This window comes from Fringilla coelebs (genome assembly GCF_963513975.1).
Source record: "Fringilla coelebs genome assembly, chromosome: 22".
NCBI classification, from domain to species: Eukaryota; Metazoa; Chordata; class Aves; order Passeriformes; family Fringillidae; genus Fringilla; species Fringilla coelebs.
This window is the reverse complement of record NC_140048.1, coordinates 4913893-4934601: the sequence shown is the minus strand read 5'-3', so window position 1 is coordinate 4934601 and position 20709 is coordinate 4913893. Positions and strand designations below refer to the sequence as shown.

General features: G+C 52.4%; 2 protein-coding genes across 2 annotated transcripts; one reads left to right on the top strand and one right to left on the bottom strand.

Annotated features, from left to right (window-relative positions):
• Positions 1–1307: 1307 nt before the first annotated feature.
• PPCS (phosphopantothenoylcysteine synthetase) lies at positions 1308–4872 on the bottom strand. The gene is made up of 3 exons (XM_084220354.1): positions 4320–4872; positions 3293–3396; positions 1308–1879 (listed from the first exon to the last, which is right to left on the bottom strand). The coding sequence occupies exons 1-3, from the start codon at positions 4852–4854 to the stop codon at positions 1556–1558; spliced, it is 963 nt and encodes a 320-aa protein (XP_084076480.1). The 5' UTR covers positions 4855–4872; the 3' UTR covers positions 1308–1555.
• Positions 4873–5026: 154 nt separating this feature from the next.
• ZMYND12 (zinc finger MYND-type containing 12) lies at positions 5027–19750 on the top strand (the record flags this gene model as incomplete). Its single annotated transcript, XM_084220212.1, has 8 exons — positions 5027–5109; positions 6094–6235; positions 11961–12132; positions 13390–13559; positions 15621–15743; positions 16559–16679; positions 18144–18289; positions 19590–19750. The coding sequence occupies 8 exons, from the start codon at positions 5027–5029 to the stop codon at positions 19707–19709; spliced, it is 1077 nt and encodes a 358-aa protein (XP_084076338.1). The 3' UTR covers positions 19710–19750.
• Between the last annotated feature and the right edge of the window lie 959 nt (positions 19751–20709).

Genomic DNA, 20709 nt, shown 5'->3' with positions numbered 1-20709 from the left:
TGCTGCCTCCTGAACACTCCATGGTTTTACCCAGAGCACAGGGTCACGTTTAGAAATATTTCCAGCATTCCCATGTGCTGCTGTCCTTTCCAGGATCCCAGTGAATTTATGTGGAGGACAGAGGACAAATTTTATTTGTCTCTGCCCCTGAGCAAACACACAGTGGACAGCAGGAGAGCTGCTGTTAAGTTTCTTGCAGGCATGAGGAACACACACTTTGAAATTGGTAACTTGAAGTTGGTAACTTGAGCCTTGGTTGGTTCAAAGGTTTAGATAAAACCAGGAACAATCCAGTTCTAAATCCACACAGCCAAGAGGAAGCTTCCCCTTCCAGGGGCAATCCCTGCCAGCCCTTCTGCTGTCAGAGAATCATGGAATCACTAAGCCTGGAAAAGCCCTCCAAGATCACTGAGTCCAACCATTCCCCCAGCAGTGCCATGTTTACCCCAAACCCTGTGCCCAGGCACACCCACACTTGTTTTGAACACTTCCAGAGATGGGGACTCCACCACCGTCCTGCACAGCCTGTGCCAACACCTGAACACCTTTCCATCAACAATCTTCCCAATATCCAACCTTGACCCTCCCCTGGCACAGCCTGAGGCTGTTTCCTCCTCCTCTCTCTTGCCCCCTGAGAGCAAACCCCAATCCTCCCCGGCTGTCCCCTCCTGTCAGGAGCTGTGCAGAGCCACAAGGGCCCCCCTGAGCCTCCTCTTCTACAGGCTGAGCCCCTTCCCAGCTCCCTCAGCTGCTCCAGCCCCTTCCTTTCCCAGCTCCATTCCCTTCCCAGGACACCACCCCCCCCTCAGTGCCCACTCCCCCTCTCCAACCTTGGCCTCAAGCCTGGATCCATCCTCTGTGGTCTGTGCCAAATCAGGCCTTGCCTTTGTTTACAGAGCTCTGCAGTGACACTTGAGCCTTGTTTGGTGAGAGTTGCCCAAGCACTGCCTTGGAAAACTTTCTGGTGTAAATGGAATGTGAAGCAAAGCAACCTTCAAATTCCTGGGATGGAAGGAAAACCTTTGAAACAGATGCTTTAGGGACAGTGCTGCAGCACCTGAAATGCAGAACATGGGATCTCTGCCAGGATCTCTCCTGGCACAAGAGCTGCTCCCCCAAAGCTGCTGTCACCTCCTTTTCCTTTTTGCTGCCCTGGTTTCACCATCCACTTTCAACAACAGAGATTCCCCACTCCAGTCACAAAACCAGCACATCTTTCCTGAAAAGCCCCATTCCTTCCTCCAGCCATTCTAAAACAAAATCCAAAGAGGGAGATTCAAGAAATTCTTTATACACAGAGACTTCACCATTTCTCATTCTCCCAGCTCTCCCAGCCCACAGGACAGAAACAAGCTTCTTTCCTCCTTGGAATGGTTTCACTTCCATGTATTTCTCTTTTACAAAGCCACAAGAGCTGTGGCCCAGCTGTATGAAAGTGACAGAGTGTTGGACGGCCCTCCTTGTGCTCCGTGGGGATTGCTTTATTCACCTGCACAGGCTCCAGCCCCACTCCCTCTGCAGCACCATTCCCTCCTTTCCTCCCAGATTTTCCTCCTCAGCCTTTCCTCTCTATAAAGGCCGTGTGCTGGCTCTGCAGGTAACTCACAATCTTCTCCTCTATTTCCATGCCTTGTGCTATCTCCTCGTCAGACAGGGATAAGGGAGTCTGTGAGTCCCTGGTGACAATGATGACAGAGGTTCTGCGGGACTCCAGGACGTTGGCCACCACCACCTGGTGCCGGTATTTCTCCAGAGCCTGCCGAGATTTATCCAGCAGGATCTGGGCATCTGTCTCCAGTTTGAAGGAAATCACAAAGGCCTCAGGGGCCCAGTCTCTGACCAGGGGTGACAGCATTTTTGGCACCATCTTCAGTGTGATCTGCAGTGGGGAAAGATAAAAAGAAAAAAAAAAATCAGTAAAAATATTGCAGGGAGTTTTAATGAGAGATGGGATGGGAAAGAAGGAAATTCCAGCTTTGTTTCATATTCCATTTGCACCAGGAAGGTTTTCAAGGCAGCTCTCACCAAACAAGGTTCAAATGACACTAAATTTAAATTAAATGATCCATGTGGTGCTCACAGTCAGGGAGTTCTGAGGCCAGGCCACAGGAACCCTGCATTCCCAGAGATAACCACACTGGGGGAATGTAAACATGAGGAGAGAAGATTTAAAAAAGCATTGTAACTGCACAAATCTGAGTTTTCACCTCTCCAGAATTCAGGTAGTTTATCCTATCTTCACCTCATGACAGTGCTAAAGCATGGAGAAAAACAGTAGGAGACTGTTCTCCAGCTTCCCAACCCCTGGATCCATCACTGGGAATCAGGCCAGGTCTCATCTTTCCAATGCTAACGTTAAAGAATGAAGCCCAGCAACTTCTTAAAAAGTAATTAATGAAATAAATTTGGTGTTTGTTATATAAAGAATTCCAGAGATACCTGCTCCCATTGCTGGGAGGGACCTCAGCACTGCAGTGCTGTCCTGTCATTCATACAAGCAAGATGGATCCCAGTCATGGAATGGTTTGGGGTTGGGAGGGACCTTAAATCCCATCCCATCCCACCCCCTGCCATGGCAGGGACACCTTCTTCTGTCCCAGGCTGCTCCAAACCCCATCCAACCTGGCCTTGGGCACTGCCAGGGATCCAGGGGCAGCCACAGCTGCTCTGGGCACTCTGTGCCAGGGCCTGCCCACCCTCACAGGGAAGGATTCCTTCCCAATATCCCATCTAAACCCATTCTGTCAGTTTGAACCATTCCCCCCTAGTCCTAGCAGTCCAGGCCCTTGGCCAAAGCCTCCCTCCAGACAAAAGGCAGCAACTCAAGCACTCCAGGAGCTATTCCTGGAGCACTTCAGCTCCCTGAGACCCACCCTCTCCTCATCTCCATGGAAGCACCGGCAGCTTTAAAGGACAAAGCCAGAAAGGCAGGAGGCACCTCAGGGGGCCCTCTCCATGTGCCTCACCACCACTGCAGACGTGCTGAAGCACTGACCTCCCTGCAGATAACCCATCGGACCCCTCACCCCTTCATCCCAGCCTAAAAATAAACCTGGATCAAAGGAGAGCAGGGCTGATCCCGCCCTGCCCTCTTATCCAGGCCCCTCAGTGCAAGATAAAACAACACAACTTGAGGATTTCCAGAGGGTTCTGTCCCCGTGGGATCTCACCCTCTCACAACACAGCTTCCCCAGGTTTTATCTACAGCCAGCTCTCAGGAGAAGGACTCTGGAAGCAAGGAGGGGATGGCTGAGGGGGGTGGCACAGGGGGCCATGCCCAGGGGGGCCTCACCTGCAGGGGCCCCTCCGAGGACTGGATCTTGTGCTCTGGCATCTCGGAGAGCGGGATGTAGAAATCCGACACGGCGGCTGCCAGGTAGAACATGGCACTGGAGCCTGTGGGAACACGGCTGCTGTCCCCTGCTGCCACGGGCTGGCCCTGCCACCCCAGAGCCAGCTGAGCTGCCACCACTCACACCCAACAGGGGAGACCATGGGGGGATCCCCCAGCACATCCCGAGCGGGGCAGCACTGACAGGCTCTGTCCTGTCCCCTCCTCCCAAGCCCCAACAGCCTCCAGGGACAGCCCAGACCCTCATGGCAGGGTGCAGGAGCCCTCCAAGCAAGGGGGCCTCCTTGTCCCCTCACAACAGAGCCCCACAGGTCACGGGATCACCTCATACCTGGGCCCACCGTGAGGGAGTTCTGTCATCTACCCCATGCCGGGGACCCCTCCACCTTCCTCCCATCACATCCCATCGTTCCTGCTCCATCTGTCCCCTCATGCTGGAGACCCCTACGAGAGCCTCGTCCTTCCTCACCTCGAACCTTGGCACAGGACCACCCCATTCATTCCCTCACACTGAGACCCTCAGGAGAGCCCCATCCCTTCTCACCCCAAACCTTGGCACAGGATCACCCTGTCCCCTCACACTGGGGACACCCCTGGGGGCTCCATCCTCTCCCGCCGTGTGCCCCACGAGCCGGTGCCTGCCCCGTCCCTCACACTGAAGATCCCCACGAGAGCCTCATCCTTCCTCATGCCAACCCTTGGCCCAGGACCACCCTGTCCCCTCACACTGAGACCCTCACTCATCCCTTCTCACCCCGAACCTTGGCACAGGATCACCCTGTCCCCTCACACTGAGGGCACCCCTGGGGGCTCCATCCTCTCTCACCCCGAGCTTTGGCACAGGACCACCCTTTCCCCCACACCCCGGGGGCTCCATCCTCCCCCGCCGTGTGCCCCACGAGCCGGTGCCCGCCCCGTCCCTCACCCGCTGTTCCCTCCACTTCCCCCCGTCCCCTCCCGGCCGTACCGAGCGGCGCCAGGGCTCGGGCGGCGGCGCGCAGCAGCGCCAGGTACTCCACGAGCCCGGTGAACTCGATGGCGAGCAGCGCTCCCGCCTCGGTGGCGCGCTGGTACTCGCGGAGCGCGGGCAGCAGCGCGGGCAGCGCGGCGGGGTCGGCGGTCACGCCGGGCGGCGGCCCCGGGGTGAGGCGGAGCGCGTCGAGCAGCGCGGGCCCGTGCGGCGGCAGGGCGCGGGCCCAGGGGAAGGCGGAGCGGGCGCGGTGCAGGAAGCACACGCCGTAGCCCGCCCGCACCAGCCGCTCGGCCGAGGCCGCCCCGCGCCGGCCGCTGCTGAAGTTCTCCAGGAAGCGCACGGCGCGCGCCTCCAGCGGCACCTGCGTCCCGCCCGACGTCACCAGCGCCACGCGCCGCCCGCGCGCCGCCTGCGCCTCCGCCCAAGCCCGCACCCGGCCCTCGGTCGCCGCCGCGTTCGCGTCGTTGTCGTCGTCATCGTCCTTCTCCTTGTCCTTCTCCTCCTCCTTCGCCGCCGCTGCCGCCGCCATGACCGGGACCGGCCCGCACGGCCCGCCGGAAATCACGTGTGTCACCGCCCCGCACCGGAAGTGTTGTCTCGGCAACAGAACGCCTGATAGCGCAGACAGGAAGTGACGTCTCCAGTCTCACCGGAAGTGTCGCCACGGCAACCGGGGACGCGTCGAGGGTTCAGGGCCGGGCATGGCGGGGCCGCCGCGCTGCGAGCTGTGCGGGGCCCGAACGGCGCCACGGCGCTGCCCCGGCTGCCGCCTCACCTACTACTGGTGAGAGAGCCCCGGGGGAGGCCCGGGGGACAGGGATTAGCCCCGGGGTGGGGCTGAGGCACAGGCAGAAAGTTTGGGATGAGGATTCAGGATGAGCCCAGGAAGGAGGAGGCAGGAACAGACTCGGGGCAGGACGAGAGGCACAAAAGGCTCAGGACACGAGGCCTAGGGTGAGGCACAGGGCATGGGAAGAAGGGCCAGGGTGAGGCACTGGAAGCAGGAACCAGCCACAGGATGAGGCTTAGGAGACGTGGAGACGGCCCAGGATGAAACGCAGGATGCAGGAAGAGGCCCAGAACAAGGACAGAGACACAGGGACAAAGCCTGGGGTGTGGTCTGGGACACAAGCAAGAGGCGGGGATTATCCCTGGGATGAGGCTCAGTACACACAGACACAGGGATGAGACCTGGGACAAAGCCCAGCAGGCAGGGATGGGCTCAGGAGGCAGGGAGCAGAGCCAGGATGGAGCCTGGAGAGAGTCCAGGCTTGGAGCTCAGGCAGCAGGGCAGCAGGAGCTGGAGCTGGAGCAGGCACACTCACCTGGAGTGCTCCTGCTGCCTCCAAGCAGCTCCTGCACCAGGCAGGGAGCAGAGCTCAGGGAGCTCTGTAGAGTCACACAAACATCCCTCACACACCCTCAGAGCAGTCACAGACTTCCAGAACATTCCCCGTTCCCCGAGTGACCTGGGGTGGGTTGGTTTGCGGTTTTTTGTTTTTTCCAGTGTTGGATTTGTTCAAACTCAGCTGTATCAGGAGTTCAGGGAGTGATGTAAATAAGGATTTTAGCACAGAGAGCTGTGGGGATGGGGCAGGAGGGTGCTGTGAAATGCAGACATTTGGGAATATCATTGTTGGGTACCCTGTAGGCAGCCCAGGGGCTCTGGGTAATTGTTGTGGACAAATCCTGAAAGGCAGCAGGGAATCATCTTCCCTTACATGAAATCCCAGCAAATGCCAGGATCTTTCTCCCCTCCTTTTGCCAGTGGTGTCTCCCACCAGAAAACTGACTGGGCCAGCATCCACAGCCATATCTGCCACCTGCTCCTCCCAGTGCTTCGGCCCCAAACCTGCTTCCATTCCGAAAAGGACAGAGAACATGGCAAGGAGCAGCTGCTGAGGAAGCAGGTGGGTGCAGGAGGGACAAGCACAACTCCAAAGGGCTTCCAGGGAAGGAAGCCCAGCTCCTCTCCCTGCCCTGGCTATCCATGGTGGGACACACCAGGGGCAGACTGGGCTCACCTGGAATTTTCAGCCACCCTGGAGTCTCCAAAGCAGCCTTGGCTGTCACTGCCCAATTCCTATAAAACAGAAAGGAGTTTCTTGCCTAAAACCAAGCAAGGCTTTTGCCTTCACAGGATCCACCTCTTTAGAATTCCTCCCTCTGGATGCTCCCAAGGAAGAGGATGGCACCTCCTTGCTTGATTTGGTACTTGGTTGCAGAGGTTTGGGGGTTGTTTTTTTAAACAAAACCTCAAAAGTAAGGGGAGTGGGAGCATCCTCTCTGTCATTCCCTGTGGCATTCACATTCTCTGGAAAAATCCCTTCGCCCAGGATTTTTCCCCTGGGAAGCTGAGAAGCCTCAGAGAAAAGGAAAACAAAAATTCTTATTTCATTTGCTTCTCCTCTCTTTTGCTCATGTGTGGAATGTGTTTGGAGATTGTTCACCCACAGGTGATTGTTCCATTGCATTCTGCTGTGAGTTGTTTTCACTCTTTGGCCAGTCAGGGCCAAGCTGTGTCAGGGCTCTGGAAAGAGTCACAAGTTTTCATTATTATCTTTTTAGCCTTCTGTAAGTATCCTTTTTGTATTCTTTAGTATAACATAGTATCATAAAATAATAAACTAGCCTTCTGAGAACATGGAGTCAGATTCATCATTCCTCCCTGCACAAGGGTTCCTGCAAATACAGTAATTCCTGAGCCTCCAGCCTTTTCCACAGTGTTTACTTCATGTCCTGAGCTTCCTGGGGCAGCAGCAATCCTGGATTTCCCACCTTGCCAGAAGGTTGGTCCATCACCCAGGCTAGTCTGGGATCCAGCTGAGATTTGCTTCTTCCAGGCTGTTTGATGGGAGGCTATCCCCTTTCCCAGAGCAGAGGGGCAAAGAAGCCAAGTCCCCTCCCTTTGTTTTCCTAGCCAGCTTGGAGCACCCTTTCCCACTAAGTGCAGGCCTCAGGGACATGCAGATGTGCAATTCCTTTCCAGCCCCAGTGGTTTGCAGCTCCTTCTGTTTCTGTTTATGGAGTGCAGGAACTGCTGTTGCTAAAATAACCCACCCAGGTGCTTCTGCTCCTGAAAAATCCTCCATGTGGAAATGAATTTTCCCTCTAAAAGAACTCCCAGACACAGAATAGGGCAGCACACAGTGGGTTTGGAACAATCCAGTGGTGCCACTGAGGAGAACATCCCTAATCTTTTGAATTTTACATGAATTATTATTTCTAAGGTGTTTCTGGCCCAGCTTATTGCTGTCACTTTTCCTGGGAGCTTCCAGAAGGATGAAGTCCAAAGGCAAAAGTCCTGCTTGGTGAGAACTTGTGACAGGCTTCAGGTGGCAGATTCCTTTTGGTTTTACAGGAACTGGGCAATGACATCACAGGCTGGTTTGGAAACTCCTGTCTGGCTGAAAATTCCAGGAGAGACTGTTGAGCAAAGTCCACAGAAGGTGTGTCAGGCCAGTGTGTCCCAAAGGGAAAATGCAAAACTTCCTTAACTCCAGGTTCTGTTTAAGTTGTTCTTTATAAAACCTGCAAGGAAGGTTAAAATGGGTGTCATGGGGGTGTGGCAGGATTCTGCATCCAGAAGTGCTTGAAGCTGTTCCAAGAAACTCCCCTACTATTGAACACTGATGTTGACACTGATTACATCACGGACTTTATTGCAACTAAAATTATCCCCATACATTCCAGCAGGACACGTGGCTTCCAGCTGAGGGAAGTGCTCCTTCATTAGCTGGAAGTTAATCTGCTGGTTTAATTAGCTGAAGAGAAAGACAGCAGGAAGGCTGGTGGAGAGAAAGTCACTCTTGATTGGGGTTCACACTGGGTTAGCAAACAGCAGTGTGGAGCTGGGAATGGCTCCGTGGGCAAGGCAGGGAGAGAAGACTGGGGTTTTTCTGAAGTGGAGATTTTTATAAGCTCCTAAACAACCCTTAACATCATCTGTTCTTTGACCTTTGTCTCCAGCCTATTTAAATAAAATAGGTTTTGAGAATGGTCTGTGCTGGGACACTTTGCTTTCCTTGTCTCCAAAGAAAGGAGGGAGACAGTGGCAATCCCTCAGTTACCAGCTGGCTTTCCCAGCAAGAGGGAAAAGTTCCTTTGTGTCCAGCAGGATTTGGAGCAGCCAAGTTGGGCCTGAGCTGGCTCAGAGGTGTTGGGAGAGGGGGAGGTTATTTAGTGCATCACATTCCTATCCCAGATCCAAAAAAGTACTTAAAAAGTACCCTGTGAGGGTGGTGATGCCCTGGCACAGGGTGCCCAGAGCAGCTGGATCCCTGGAAGTGTCTGAGGCCAGGCTGGACAGGGCTTGGAGCAGCCTGGGACAGTGGAAGGTGTCCCTGCCTAGAGCAGGGGGCAGAATGAGATGAGCCTTAGGCTTCCTTCAACCCAAACCAGTCTGGGATTCTGTTCAAAAACGTCCTCTGGAGTCAAAGGAAAAGCTCTGCAGACTCATGATGACTAGAGAAAAAAACCTGCCCAAAGCCTGCCTAGGGTTTGCTGCTTTTTGAACATTTCTGCTGAACTTCACCCACTCCTGCCCTGTGTTTGTTTAGCAAACACAGAGCTCCAGCCTCAGTCAGGACACAGGGAAAGCTGGGCACATCCAAATGCCCTGTGGTTCAAGGAGCAGGGAGCTGGGAGCCAGGAGCTTTTATGAGTTTCATTCCTTGTCTGTGCTCCAAAGCTTTGTTGATAGAAATCTGCTTCTGTCAACATAGCCAGGGGGGTGCCTGCAGACAGCACCTCCAAACCAACAGAACTCCAAGTTTCTGTTTGGAGAAGAGCCTCACCTGCCTGCGTGATGTCAGCTCCCCACAGCTCCTGGGCATGGGAAAAGATCCAGCCCAGCCAGCCCCAGCACTGCTCTGCTCTGCTGCAGGTTCAGCTCCAGCTCACTGGAGCCTTCCCTCTCCCTGAAATCCTCATTTCTTCAGACACACCATAGATTTTGGTGCCTAAGAGTGAATAAAGGATGTGGCACTGAGCCCTGAGTGTGTTCCCAACCCCTTTCTCCCACCTGGAGCAGGGCTGGGGTCCTCAGCCCCCTCAAACCCCAAAAACTGTGTGGGGGCATCTTCAGAGAAACCTCAAATTGCAACACACATGGAGAGAGCCCAAAGTGGCAGGGCCAGGGGCGAGGGGGAAACCAGGGCAGGGCCAAAGGGAACCATCCCCCCAGGGCTCTGCAGGGCCAAAGGGAACCTTGCTCCAAGGCTTGGAACTGTGGGTGGAAATATTCACTGCTCCAGGGCTCCTCTTGCCTCCTGCTCTTCCTTCTCCTCCTGGAAGCTGTGCCAGAGTCCAACCCCCAGCTTTGTCCTCGCTGCAGATGTTTCAGGCCATGGGAAGCAGCGATGATAGCATTGACAAGGAGTAAAAAAAGAATGATCCCAATCTCCAGCACCTCCCAGATGCCAATCTGGGCCATGCCCACGCACTGGGGCCTGCGCTGGTTGCACCAGACTGGCACAGACAGAAAAAGCAGCCTGAGAAATACCAGCTTTTCCTGCTGCTGCCCCAAGCATGTGCTGGTTTTCTCCTGGGCACAGTTTGTGTTTCACAGAATCCCAAGCTGGTTTGGCATAGAAGAGACCTTAAAGTCCATTTCATTCCACCCTTTGCCAAGGGCAGGGACACCTTCCACTATCCCAGGTTGCTCCAAGCCCTGTGCAACTTGACCTTGGACACTTCCAGGGATGCCACAGCTTCTCTGGAGAGCCTGCCTTTCCCCCCTCCATGTTCTGGTAGCTCAGGAATGGGCGCTGTGTTTTCTGGCTCTTGGCTCTCCTCACTGGAGCAGGGGCTGTTGCTCTGGGCTGTGTTCTTTGGTGATCTCATTGATCCCAAAAGGTGTCTCTTTACCTCAGCCAGGATCTCCAGGAAACACTCCCAGGCTGCCCTGGAGCTCCCTGTCCTGGAGTTGCTCCTTCACCCATGGCACAGCTCTGCCTCGCTCCAAGCAGTTCCAGCTCAGCAGAATGCCCAAGCCTGGCCTCCAGGAGCTCTGAGATTGGTGCCTCTGCCCAGCTCAGCCCCAGCTGGAGGCAGAGGGTGATAGAGGGGTGAACTGGTGTTTCCTCAGTGTCTCACTGAGAAAACCAGGGTAGAACCAGCAGTTCTGTGCTCTCCAGCAGCACCACTGATCCCCAGGCAGCTTTCCTGCTGCACCACTGCTAGGAAAAGCTGATGGAGAAGTGTCAGTAGCTGGCTGGATGGGGCCCTGAGCAACCTGGTCCAGTGGAATGTGTCCCTTCCCATGACAGGGGGTGGAAAAGATGAGCTTTAAGGCCCTTCCCAACCCAAACCTTTCTGGAATTCTGTCATCCTACAAGGATCCTGGCACTTTTTCCTTGGCATCCCTGTAAGGGCACAGTATGCACAGCTCCTGGCAGGGAGCAGGAATTGGGATGGAGATCTGTTTGTGGAGCTGGGGATTGCTTCAGCTGCTGCTAACGTTGGAGAGGCCAAATGGTGTGGATGGTAGGAGCAGCAAAAGGCACGGAGCAGCTATATATGGATAAGTACAGGATAACTTTTGGATTCTGACAAACCCAAACACTGCAAGAGCTGCTGCACCACTAACCCCAGCTGGGGATGGACTTGCTGAGTGTAATACCTTCTGATTCTGACCAGTTTTCAGACTCTGCACACCAAATCCCAGTCCAGGAGCAGCCAGGAGAGGGTGGGATGAAGCTGCAGTTCCCTGTGAGGAGCTCTCCCTCGCTCCCTGGCCGTGTCTCCAGCAGCTGGAGCTGTGCCATGCTGGCACCACGGGGCTTGGCTGGCTCTGAGTCACACCAGAGCCCCTGGCTCTAATCTCCTTTCTGGTCTTGTGATGATCATTTTCTGTGCTTCACAGCTTTTACTGCTGCAGCCTTATGAGACCTTGTCAGGAGGCGTAAAGGATTCTTCATCCAGGAGGACACCACATGACCTGTGAGGATGTCCAAAGCTGCTCCTGCTCAGAGCAGGAATGGAGCCAGACTCTAATACGTTCTAATATGACAGCTTTAATGTCTGCCTATTAATTACAGCCACAAACTACATTACAATTGCTGCTTTATAGTTTGAAAACCTGATTTTAAAAAGAGCCTGTGCATCTGTAACCATCTGTGTGGTGGTGTTCACAGGGGTCCCAGGATGAGGGAAGAGATGAGAATCTTGACTCTGTGTTTCAGAAGGCTGGTTTATTATTTTATGATATATACTATATTAAAAGAAAATGCTATATTAGAACTCTACTAAAAGAATAGAAGAAAGGATTTCATCAGAAAGGAAAAGAAAGGAATGATAAAATCTTGTGTCTGCTCACAGCCTCGACACAGGTGGCTGTCATTGGTCATCGAGTAAAAACAATTTCACATGCTGGGTAAACAGTTCTCCAAATCACATTCCAAAGCAGCAAAATATGGAGAAGCTGAAGCTTCTCAGCTTCTCAAGAGAGAAGATCCTGGCAAAAGGATTTTTCATAAAATATGTCTGTGACACACCCGGTCTAGTGAAAAGCGTCCCACGGCAGGGGATGCGATGACACAGGCTTTAGGTCTCCCCAGCCCGAACCACGGCGGGGTTCTGTGATTTCTTTCTGGCTGTTGTTTCTCACCGCGTCCCCGCCGTGTTTCCCTGCAGGAGTCGCTGATTTCCGTGGCGCTGTGCACGGCCCAGGGGTTCCTGTGGGCCGGGAAGCCGCTGGAGGCCATCCCCGCCGCCCTGCAGGCCCTGCGCTTCAGCTCCCGCCTCTTCGGCCCGGCCGCCCTGCAGCTCCTGCCCATCTATCTACTCCTGGCCGAGGCCACCACGGGTGAGCATTGTCAGCACGGCGATGCTGGCCAGGGCAAGGCCTCCCGGCTCGGGTTTCGGGTTTCCTTTCGCCCTTTATCAGGGAAGGAGCAGCTGCGGGCCCTGCCGCGCTGCAGAGGCGTGAGGCGTCCCACACGCACACCCCCCTCACGCCCCTTTGCTGCGGGGAAAAGAATCCCTCAGCGCTCAGGAGATCAATGGAATCAAATGAAATGTTTTCTCCACCAATTCCCACAGGAGAAGCTGGATGAAAGTTTATTCTTTACCTCCATGGCCTCTCTAAAACATTAAATTCCACAGGGTGCTTAGCCGTGCTGTTATCTCAGCAAACATTTCAGAGGCCGTCGCACCCAAAGAACTCCTGGTTCATTCACAAATCTTGCTGTGCCTGAGCAGAGCTTTTCCTCATTGTTTGCTTTGGAAAACGTGGCAAATAAGGGCATGGGAGCCGCTGTGACTGTAAATCACTGCCATTCCAGGAGCTCACACAATGCTCTGCTGGCACAGCCGGGCTGCCTCGCAGGGAGAAAAATCCTGTGAGTAATCCCAGTGTGATAAGGTGAGAGACATCAGCGCCTGCCTGCAGTGAACCTGCTTGGGCCACGTGTATCAGAGAGGCTGTGTGCAGTGTGTCCTCTGCGGTGGAGCCAGCCTGGGAGAGCTCACCTGGGGGAGAGTCAGCTCCAGGGAGAGCTCAGAGCCCTTTCCAGTGCCTAAAGGGGCTCCAGGAGAGCTGGAGAGGGAGCTGGGACAAGGATCTGGAGTGCCAGGACAAGGGGGAATGGTTTCCCACTCACTGCCAGAGGGCAGGGTCAGGTGGGATATAACAAATCCTTCCCTGTGAGGTGGGCAGGACCTGGCACAGGTGCCCAGAGAAGCTGTGGCTGCCCCTGGATCCCTGTAAGTGTCCAAGGCTCGGTTGGATGGGGCTTGGAGCAACCTGGGATAGTGGAATGTGTCCCTGCTCATGGCAGGGGGTGGAACTAGATGAGCTTGAAGGTCCCCTTCAATCCAAATCAATCTGGAATTCTGTGGTTTCTGGCTCCTTTTGGAGCTCTCTACACATTCACCTGTCTGTAAATGAGCCTTTAGACACCTGGGTGACTCAGAAAAACTTGGGAAAGAAGTGGGGAATCCCCAAAATGCATCTCCATGTCAAGCTGCCCCAGGACAGCCAGTAGTATTCTCTGATTTTTCAGATTTAAAAATGCTCCTTTATCTTCCTTATTTCCCTGGTTATCCCCCCATGTCATTCCAGGTGCTGGCCGTCTCCGACAGGCAGCCAAGTATCTCTCCCAAGCCCAGTGGATTGTCCTCCAAAGCCCAGACTGCAGTGATGCCCTTCAGTCCAAGTTACACCGTGGCCTGGGGCTTTTCTCTATTGCTGAAGGAAACCTGGACCAGGCTTTGTATCACCTGGCCAATGATGTAAGTCCCTTAGAGCACAGGAACAAGGAACGCTTCCATTTTAATTCCTTCTCTCCTCCCAGATCAATATGGAAATGCCAACAGGCAGATTTGGGATCTTGAGAGGGTTCACATCACAGACACCCAAACTGGATAGATCTGAGACACCTGTGGATCCATGTGTGAGCTAAAGATGTGCTTTGCTTTGCCAGTTATCCCAATTGCTGTGAAGTGACAGAGAACCATGGAATCACCAAGGCTGGAAATGCCCTCCATGATCATCAAGTCCAACTGTTCCCCCAGCCCTCCCAGCTCCACCACTAACCCATATCTTGTTTTTTGAACACCTCCAGGGATGGTGATTCCACCACTGCCCTGTGCAGCCTGTTCCAATACTTGAACACCCTTCCCATGAAGGATTTTTCCCAATGTCCAACCTAAATCTCCCCTGGCCCAGCCTGAGGCCGTTCCCTCTCCTCCTGTCCCTGTTCCCTGGGAGCAGAGCCTGACTCCCACCCCGGCTGTCCCCTCCTGTCAGGAGTTGTGCAGAGCCACAAGGGACCCCCCTGAGCCTCCTTTTCTCCAGGCTGAGCCTCCCTCAGACACTCCTCATATGTTCCTCACATTCCTTGTCTTTATGGCTTCTCCCTATAAATCTCTCCATCAGCTTCATCTCAGTGCAGAGATGCCCAGACATTCCTGCCCCAAGCTGATGGAGTTGCCTTTAGTCCACTGATAATTTAAATTTTGGCTGTTATTTCCCTCAATACTTTCCCAGCTCTGTCACCCATTATTTAACTAATGCCTTATTTCCCTGTTTCAGTATCTGGTTCAATGATGTTTTCTCCAATTCTACCTCTTCAGCCATGAAAACTCTTTGGAATTGGTCATTGCCACCTGTGTTCCTGTGGATGCTTTGCCTGTCATTTGATCCTCCAAAGCCAGATGAACTTCTCCACCTCCTATTTCTGTCCCATGTAGACTAAATTTATCCAGTGATCCAGTGCTGAGTGATGAATTCCCACTCCTGTGGAATTTGATAGTGGCTTTGTGTGGGTGTAAATGATGACATAAAGGGAGAAGAGTTAGGCCCTTTCTATTATAACACACAACCATGTCTCTGCTTGGTCTAGAAGCCCTTTGGGCATTTGAGAATCCCACAAAGGAATCTCCCAAAACTCTTTGGAGACTTCCAAAATCCTCCCCCCTCCTTTTCTCCTTTTTTTTTTTTTTTTTTTTTAATTCCCTAAATGTGGTGCCTGCAAGGGCATCAGGTAAGAAGTTTTTAGCTCTTAGCAAGTTCAGGACCTGCCTGGACCTTGGCTGCGTGTCTGGGATCTGCTGAGAGTCACACAGCAGCTCAGAATAGCTGGAATGCTGCACTGCCTTCCCACTGCTCCTCTGGGGAAGAGCAGGATTGCCTGGGGGCTGGGAAAGCGGCAGGAAGGGCTCTGGGAGAGGTGGGACAGATGGACAGGGGACACAGGGACAGGGGGACAGGTGGGAAACCTGCCCTGCACTTTAGAGAATGAACCACGAGGTGCCTCTGCCCCAGCCAGGGGTGATTTGGGGTGTTGCATTCCCATGGATCAAGCCCAAAATACAGATTTTTACTAGGTTCCTATGGATAAACTATGTGAACTGGGTATATTCCTATGGATTCTATGGATAACCCCCAAAATACAATTCTTTAGTACCTCATTCCCATGGATAACCACAAAATAAAGAGGTTTTATACCTTATTCCTTTACATAACCCCCAAAATACAGTTTAATACCTCATTCCTATGGATAACCCCCAGGATACAACTTGTTAGTGCCTCATTCCTATGGTTAATCCCCAAAATACAACTTGTTAATACCTCATTCCTATGGATAACCCCCAAGTAGAGATTGTAGCACATCATTCCTTTACATAATCCCCCAAAAAAACAGTTTTTAAGTACCACATTTTCCAATCAGGCATAATTTACACATAAAAAATGCCCAGCATTTGCAATATTAATTCACAATGAAAAACTTCCCAGGTTTGACATGAACATGAACCTCTTGGGGCTTATTTTTTATTTAATATTGATTTCAGGTTTACCTGGCAACTACTGAGTTTGGACTAAATTCTGTTGAGGTCTCTGGAGGGTACTTCCACATGGCCAATATTTTCTTCCACCAGAATAAAATGGATGCAGCAAACTCACTCTATACTGAGGTTGGTAGAACCAAAAATCATCCTCTGAGTTTTTCTCAGCTTTTTTTGATGCTCTTTCCAAAGTTTTTTCCACTTCCTTACAATGGGATGATGACCATATCAAGTGTCAGTGCTGCCTTTTAGGATCAGTCCCAGAAACCCTTTTCATACATAAATAATTATCTGAGTTAAAACCATGAGATATTATTCCTGTAATCAGTTCAAAAATCTTAATTATTATTCTTAATTATTCCTGTAATCAGTTCAAAATTCTTCAGTTTGAGCAGCCAAACCTTGTTAAAAAACAGCTTTGCTACCAAATTTCCTGTGCCAGGGGCTAGAGTCCCACCTGTACAGAGGGTCTCTGTGGAGTTCCTAAATCTAGGGAAGAGTGGGATACAAACAAGCCACCTAAAATTTACACTGGGAATCAGTAAAAAGTCACACTGATAAAAGATTTTCAGAATGGATTGATCAAGCAAGGAAAGTAATCATTATCTAATTGATTTAATGACTAAAAAAAAAGAACTTTTATTTATTTAAGTCAATTTTTTTGGAAATAAGCTGCAGGGAGCTGCAAATTCCTGTCCCAAACTTCAACTCAACTAGCTTTTGGTGAAGATTTTGGTTAGATTTGTTGAAGTTGGGTGAAAATCAGCTGGAGAAGGGAGGGATCCCAGCTGGGGCTGTGTGGGAGAGGAGCGCCGCGATCCCTTTGGGAACATCCAGCCCAGCTCAGTGACCCGCAGGGGACGGGCCGTGCAGGGACATTGTTTGGAGAACAAGTGAATACCAGGGATTCACAGGAGTGAAATAATTCCCATGCTTCCTGCCAGGTGAGCAGCCTGTGGCATGCCTGCCTGCTGAGCTCCCTTGACAGGCACCAGCGAGCGCTCCAGGCGCGGGCAGAGGCGTCGCCGTTCTCCGAGGAGGAAGAAGACATCGAGGACGGGATGAGTAAGAGCTGCTCTTGCTCCAAAACCTTTGGGAAGTTGGGGGTTAGAGAGTCCCTACAGATCACGTTGGCATGGTGTTCCTAGAGGCTGGATTTAATGGCAATGCCAATTCTTCAGCAATGAGGGTGTTCCATGGAAATCCAGCTTTGCCCTTGCTGGTTGCGCTCTCCATTTCACAGCTCCCTTGGCACTGACTGGACCAAAGCAAAATTTGATTCATGGACTCATGGAATCATTTGGATTAGAGAGAACCTTTAAAATCATCAAGTCCAGCCATTCCTCCAGCACTGTCCTGTTCACCACTAACCCACATCCCAAATGCCACATCCACATGCTTCCTGAACACTTCCAGGCATGGGGACTTCACCATCTCCCTAGGCAGCCTGTTCCAATGCTTTACATGCCTTTCCATGAAAAAAATTTCTTCCTAATATTGCAAGTAAACCTCCCCTGGTGCAATTTGATACTTGAACATTCTCATTTCTCTGCAGCTCCTTGGTCTCCCTTTAATAATAGATGTGACATCTCAGCTCACTTAGGTGGGGGCACAGCTCCCTCCTGGAGCAGCAGGACATCATGGAATAGTCTGTACAGATAATTGGATGTATTAATCACGAGAGCACTCTTGGGAGAAAGGCTGGGGAGTCTCTCACTGGCACATAAAGGTGCAGAAAGCATCAGTGTGCCCCTGGTACTACCTCAGGCTTCCCTGAAACCAAACCACACTCTGGGGCTTGGCTCCTTTCTACCATCTGTGCTAATAAGGACATTGTCAGGAAAGGGAATAAAAATTTCTCTCCCTGAAATGTTCAAGGTCAGGTTGGACAGGGTTTGGAGCAACCCGGTCTAGTGGAAGGTGTCCCTGCCCACGGCCAGGGATTGGAATGAGATGGTCTTTAAGACCCCTTCCAAACCAAAGCAGTCTGGGATTCTGTGGTTTAAGAGAAACATTTCTGAAAATCCCATTTCCTGGCACTGCCTCCATCAGGAGTTCCCAGAGTAGGAAGAATGCTAAAGCAGAGCTACAGGAGACCATCTTTGGTGTGACTGGAGTAGAAAAACAGTTCTTTCCCTGCAGCTGTTGTGACTCCACATCCTGCCTGAAGGCTGATCAACACAAGCACTGACTGGATGAAAGGAGTCCTGTTCATGGGCATGGAATTTGCATGAAGCTGGGATCACAGACACCCAGGCTGGTTTGGATGGGAAGGACCTTGAAGTTCACCTCATCCCACCCCCTGCCATGGGCAGGGACACCTTCCCCTATCCCAGGTTTCTCCAAACCCTCTCCAGCCTGGCCTTGGACACTTCCAGGGATGGGGCAGCCACAGCTGCTCTGTGCACCCTGTGCCAGGGCTTCCCCACCCTCTAGACACTTTGCTGTCTAGAAGAGCCCCTTGGGCAGTTGTGACTCTATTCCCTTGCCCCAAGTGCACCCATCAGGACCCTTTCTGTCTCCGTGCAGCCCAGGCGCAGCGCGAGAGGGGAGCGCGGATGCTGAGCGCGGTGCTGGAGCTGCGGGAGCAGGGACCCCTGCAGCACCCTGGGGAAACAGCTCGAATCCTGCACTCCCTGGCCATGATCCACTACCTGGGCCTGGATTTAGCCAAGGTAGGTTGTGTCTGAAAGGGTTCAGAACTGGCCAGCTGCTCTGGGGATCATGCTGTCTCCTGGTCCTCCTGTTCCCCAGCACATGTCCTGAGCACACAGCTCAGGTGACCAAGAGTGCCTCATAGTGCTCAAACCAAGGGCTTAGGTGGGATATTGGGAGGAAATTCGTCCCTGTGAAGGTGGGCAGGCCCTGGCACAGGGTGCCCAGAGAAGCTGTGGCTGCCCCTGGATCCCTGGAAGTGTCCAAAGCCAGGTTGGATGGGGCTGGGAGCAGCCTGGTCTTGTAGAAGATGTCCCTGCCATGGGAGCTGAGATCAGCTTTAAAGTCCCTTGCTAGCCAAATTATTCCATGATTCTGTGACCTCTGCTCTGTAAAGGCTGACAGTCTGGGGGGATGTGTTTTGGTCTCTGCCAGGCCAGTGGATCCTGCAGTTATCCACATTTTCTGGGTTCCTCCTTTATCTGGACTATTTTGGCAGTGTAGCTCCTTTAGACCTGAGCTCAAGGGTTACACAGAACAAGATCTGGGGCTCACAGACTTATCCTTGGACCAGACTCCCCTGAGTTCAAGGTTCAGTCTATTGGGGTCTGTAATTCCAGTTTGGAATCTGCATTCCAGTGTCTTTATGGCTTAAAAATTCAGGTGACTAGTAATTTCTGTGCTTTACCAAGAATTGATTTTGAGGACATGCTGAGCAGATGCCATCTGGAAATCAGGCCCTTGTGTTTGGGATCAGAGCTCAAAACCCTGAGTTTCTTCAGCCTGAGTTTTGAGGAGTGAAAATACAGGTGTTGAAAAATACTGTATTGAAGTATTGAAGGTCTCTTCATTGTATCATAGAAAGCCACAACTTGGGAGTGTTTGGGAGACACAAGCAAATTTGAATTTGTTTGAAAAAGAAAAACGACAAAGCTTTATAATTGTGAGAGTATCTAACTCCTGGAAGAGCTACCAAGGGAAATTATTTTGTTCCTTATCAAGAGAAATGAAGGATTTAGTTTAGAGTCAGTACAGCTGGTTTTTTTCCTTGACATGGCTTTGGGATTGTTCAGAGGAGCTGTGTTAGACAGGAGGTGATGTCCAGCACAGGGGGCTGGGGTCAGTAATCTTCTGTCTGCACCACTGGATCCTAAATATGGGATCTGCTGGCAGCTTTAGGCTCTCCTGTAAAGCAGCTTGTACAGGTCACCTCGGAAAGAGAGCCTGGATCTGCTCCAGGCTGAGCCTCAGCAGGTATTTATCCCATGAGAAAATCCAGATTCCTGACCATTCCTGGGCGTTTCTTCTGTCCCATTCCAGGCCCAGGAGGTGGGGATGAAAGCCTTCGACCTGGCCAAGCAGCTGCCCCAGCAAGACTCTCTAGAAACCATTGGTCACCTGCTGGAGCTGATTAATGCCCAGTCTTCCCACACCACATGAAAACTGGCTCTGCCAGGCCCAGTTTGTTTGGCCAGATTCTCTCTTATCCAGGTTCCTGGACGCCATGAGCGTCACAAGCCTTTGGTCCTTCCTGTTGCTGCCTCTTCCCAGCTGCCTCTGTGGCTGTCCCAAACTGTTTGGAAAATAAACATTTTGGTCTGAGTTACTCTTCATGTGCTGCTCCACTTCTGTAACCTCTCAGAGAGTAACAGCACCAGGGTGAGAAACAAAAGCATCACGAACACACTGAATAAATCATTTATTGGCCAGGTTGGGAATGAGCAAACAGCCTCTCACAGCCTCATGGTGGTTGTCCAGGAGCCAAGACGAGCTCAGGTGTGTTTCTTACTGGCTTCCTGGCTTTGCTTGCCAGTTTGGTGAGGGAGATCCCATGGAGGGATAGGAGAGGGACTCAGGGAAGGGCTAGGGTGGTGGACACCTGCTCCTGGGAGCCTGGTTGGACTTGACAAGGTGTTGCAGCTCCCTGCAGAGCCCCTCCATCTCCAAACCAATTCCTAGAAAACTCCAGCCTGGTTTGGAAAACCAGCCTGGTTTAGAGCTCATCCCACTTCACCCCCTCCATGGGCAGGGACACTTTCCACTAAGGCAAGTGCTCAGAATTTTCTCTTTCTGCAGAGCTTCTCATAGCTCTGGGCACTGAGAGACTCATTTGTTCCACTTCCAGGGGTAGAAGTTCCATGGGAAGAGCTTCCATCCAGGAGGGACCACGGGAGGCATGACCACTCTAAGCAGTCTTGAGGGAAGGAATGAAAAGGCTCCAAGCTAAAGGAGATGCAGTTCCCTCCTGGCAGAGAGCTGGCATCCCCTTGGATCTGCCACCAGCCTCGGGAGGAGCTGCCACCCCGAGGCCCATTCCCAGCTGACTCCTGCCCCAGGGGACAGAGTGACCCAGGGACACCAGGGCAGGGCCAGAAGGCTCCAGAGGCCGTGGGGAGTGTGGGAAGCACGGGGCAGCCACAGTGGTCGTGATCCCTCACGG

What these genes read in the sequence shown, in the direction of transcription:
- PPCS (XM_084220354.1), bottom strand. Translation starts at nt 4,854, where the DNA reads ATGGCGGCGGCAGCGGCGGCGAAGGAGGAGGAGAAGGACAAGGAGAAG. An exon ending in CCGAGCCCTGGCGCCGCTCG is followed by an intron (nt 3,397 to 4,319) that starts GTACGGCCGGGA and finishes GTGTTCCCACAG; the next exon opens with GCTCCAGTGCCATGTTCTAC. An exon ending in CCTCGGAGGGGCCCCTGCAG is followed by an intron (nt 1,880 to 3,292) that starts GTGAGGCCCCCC and finishes TCCCCACTGCAG; the next exon opens with ATCACACTGAAGATGGTGCC.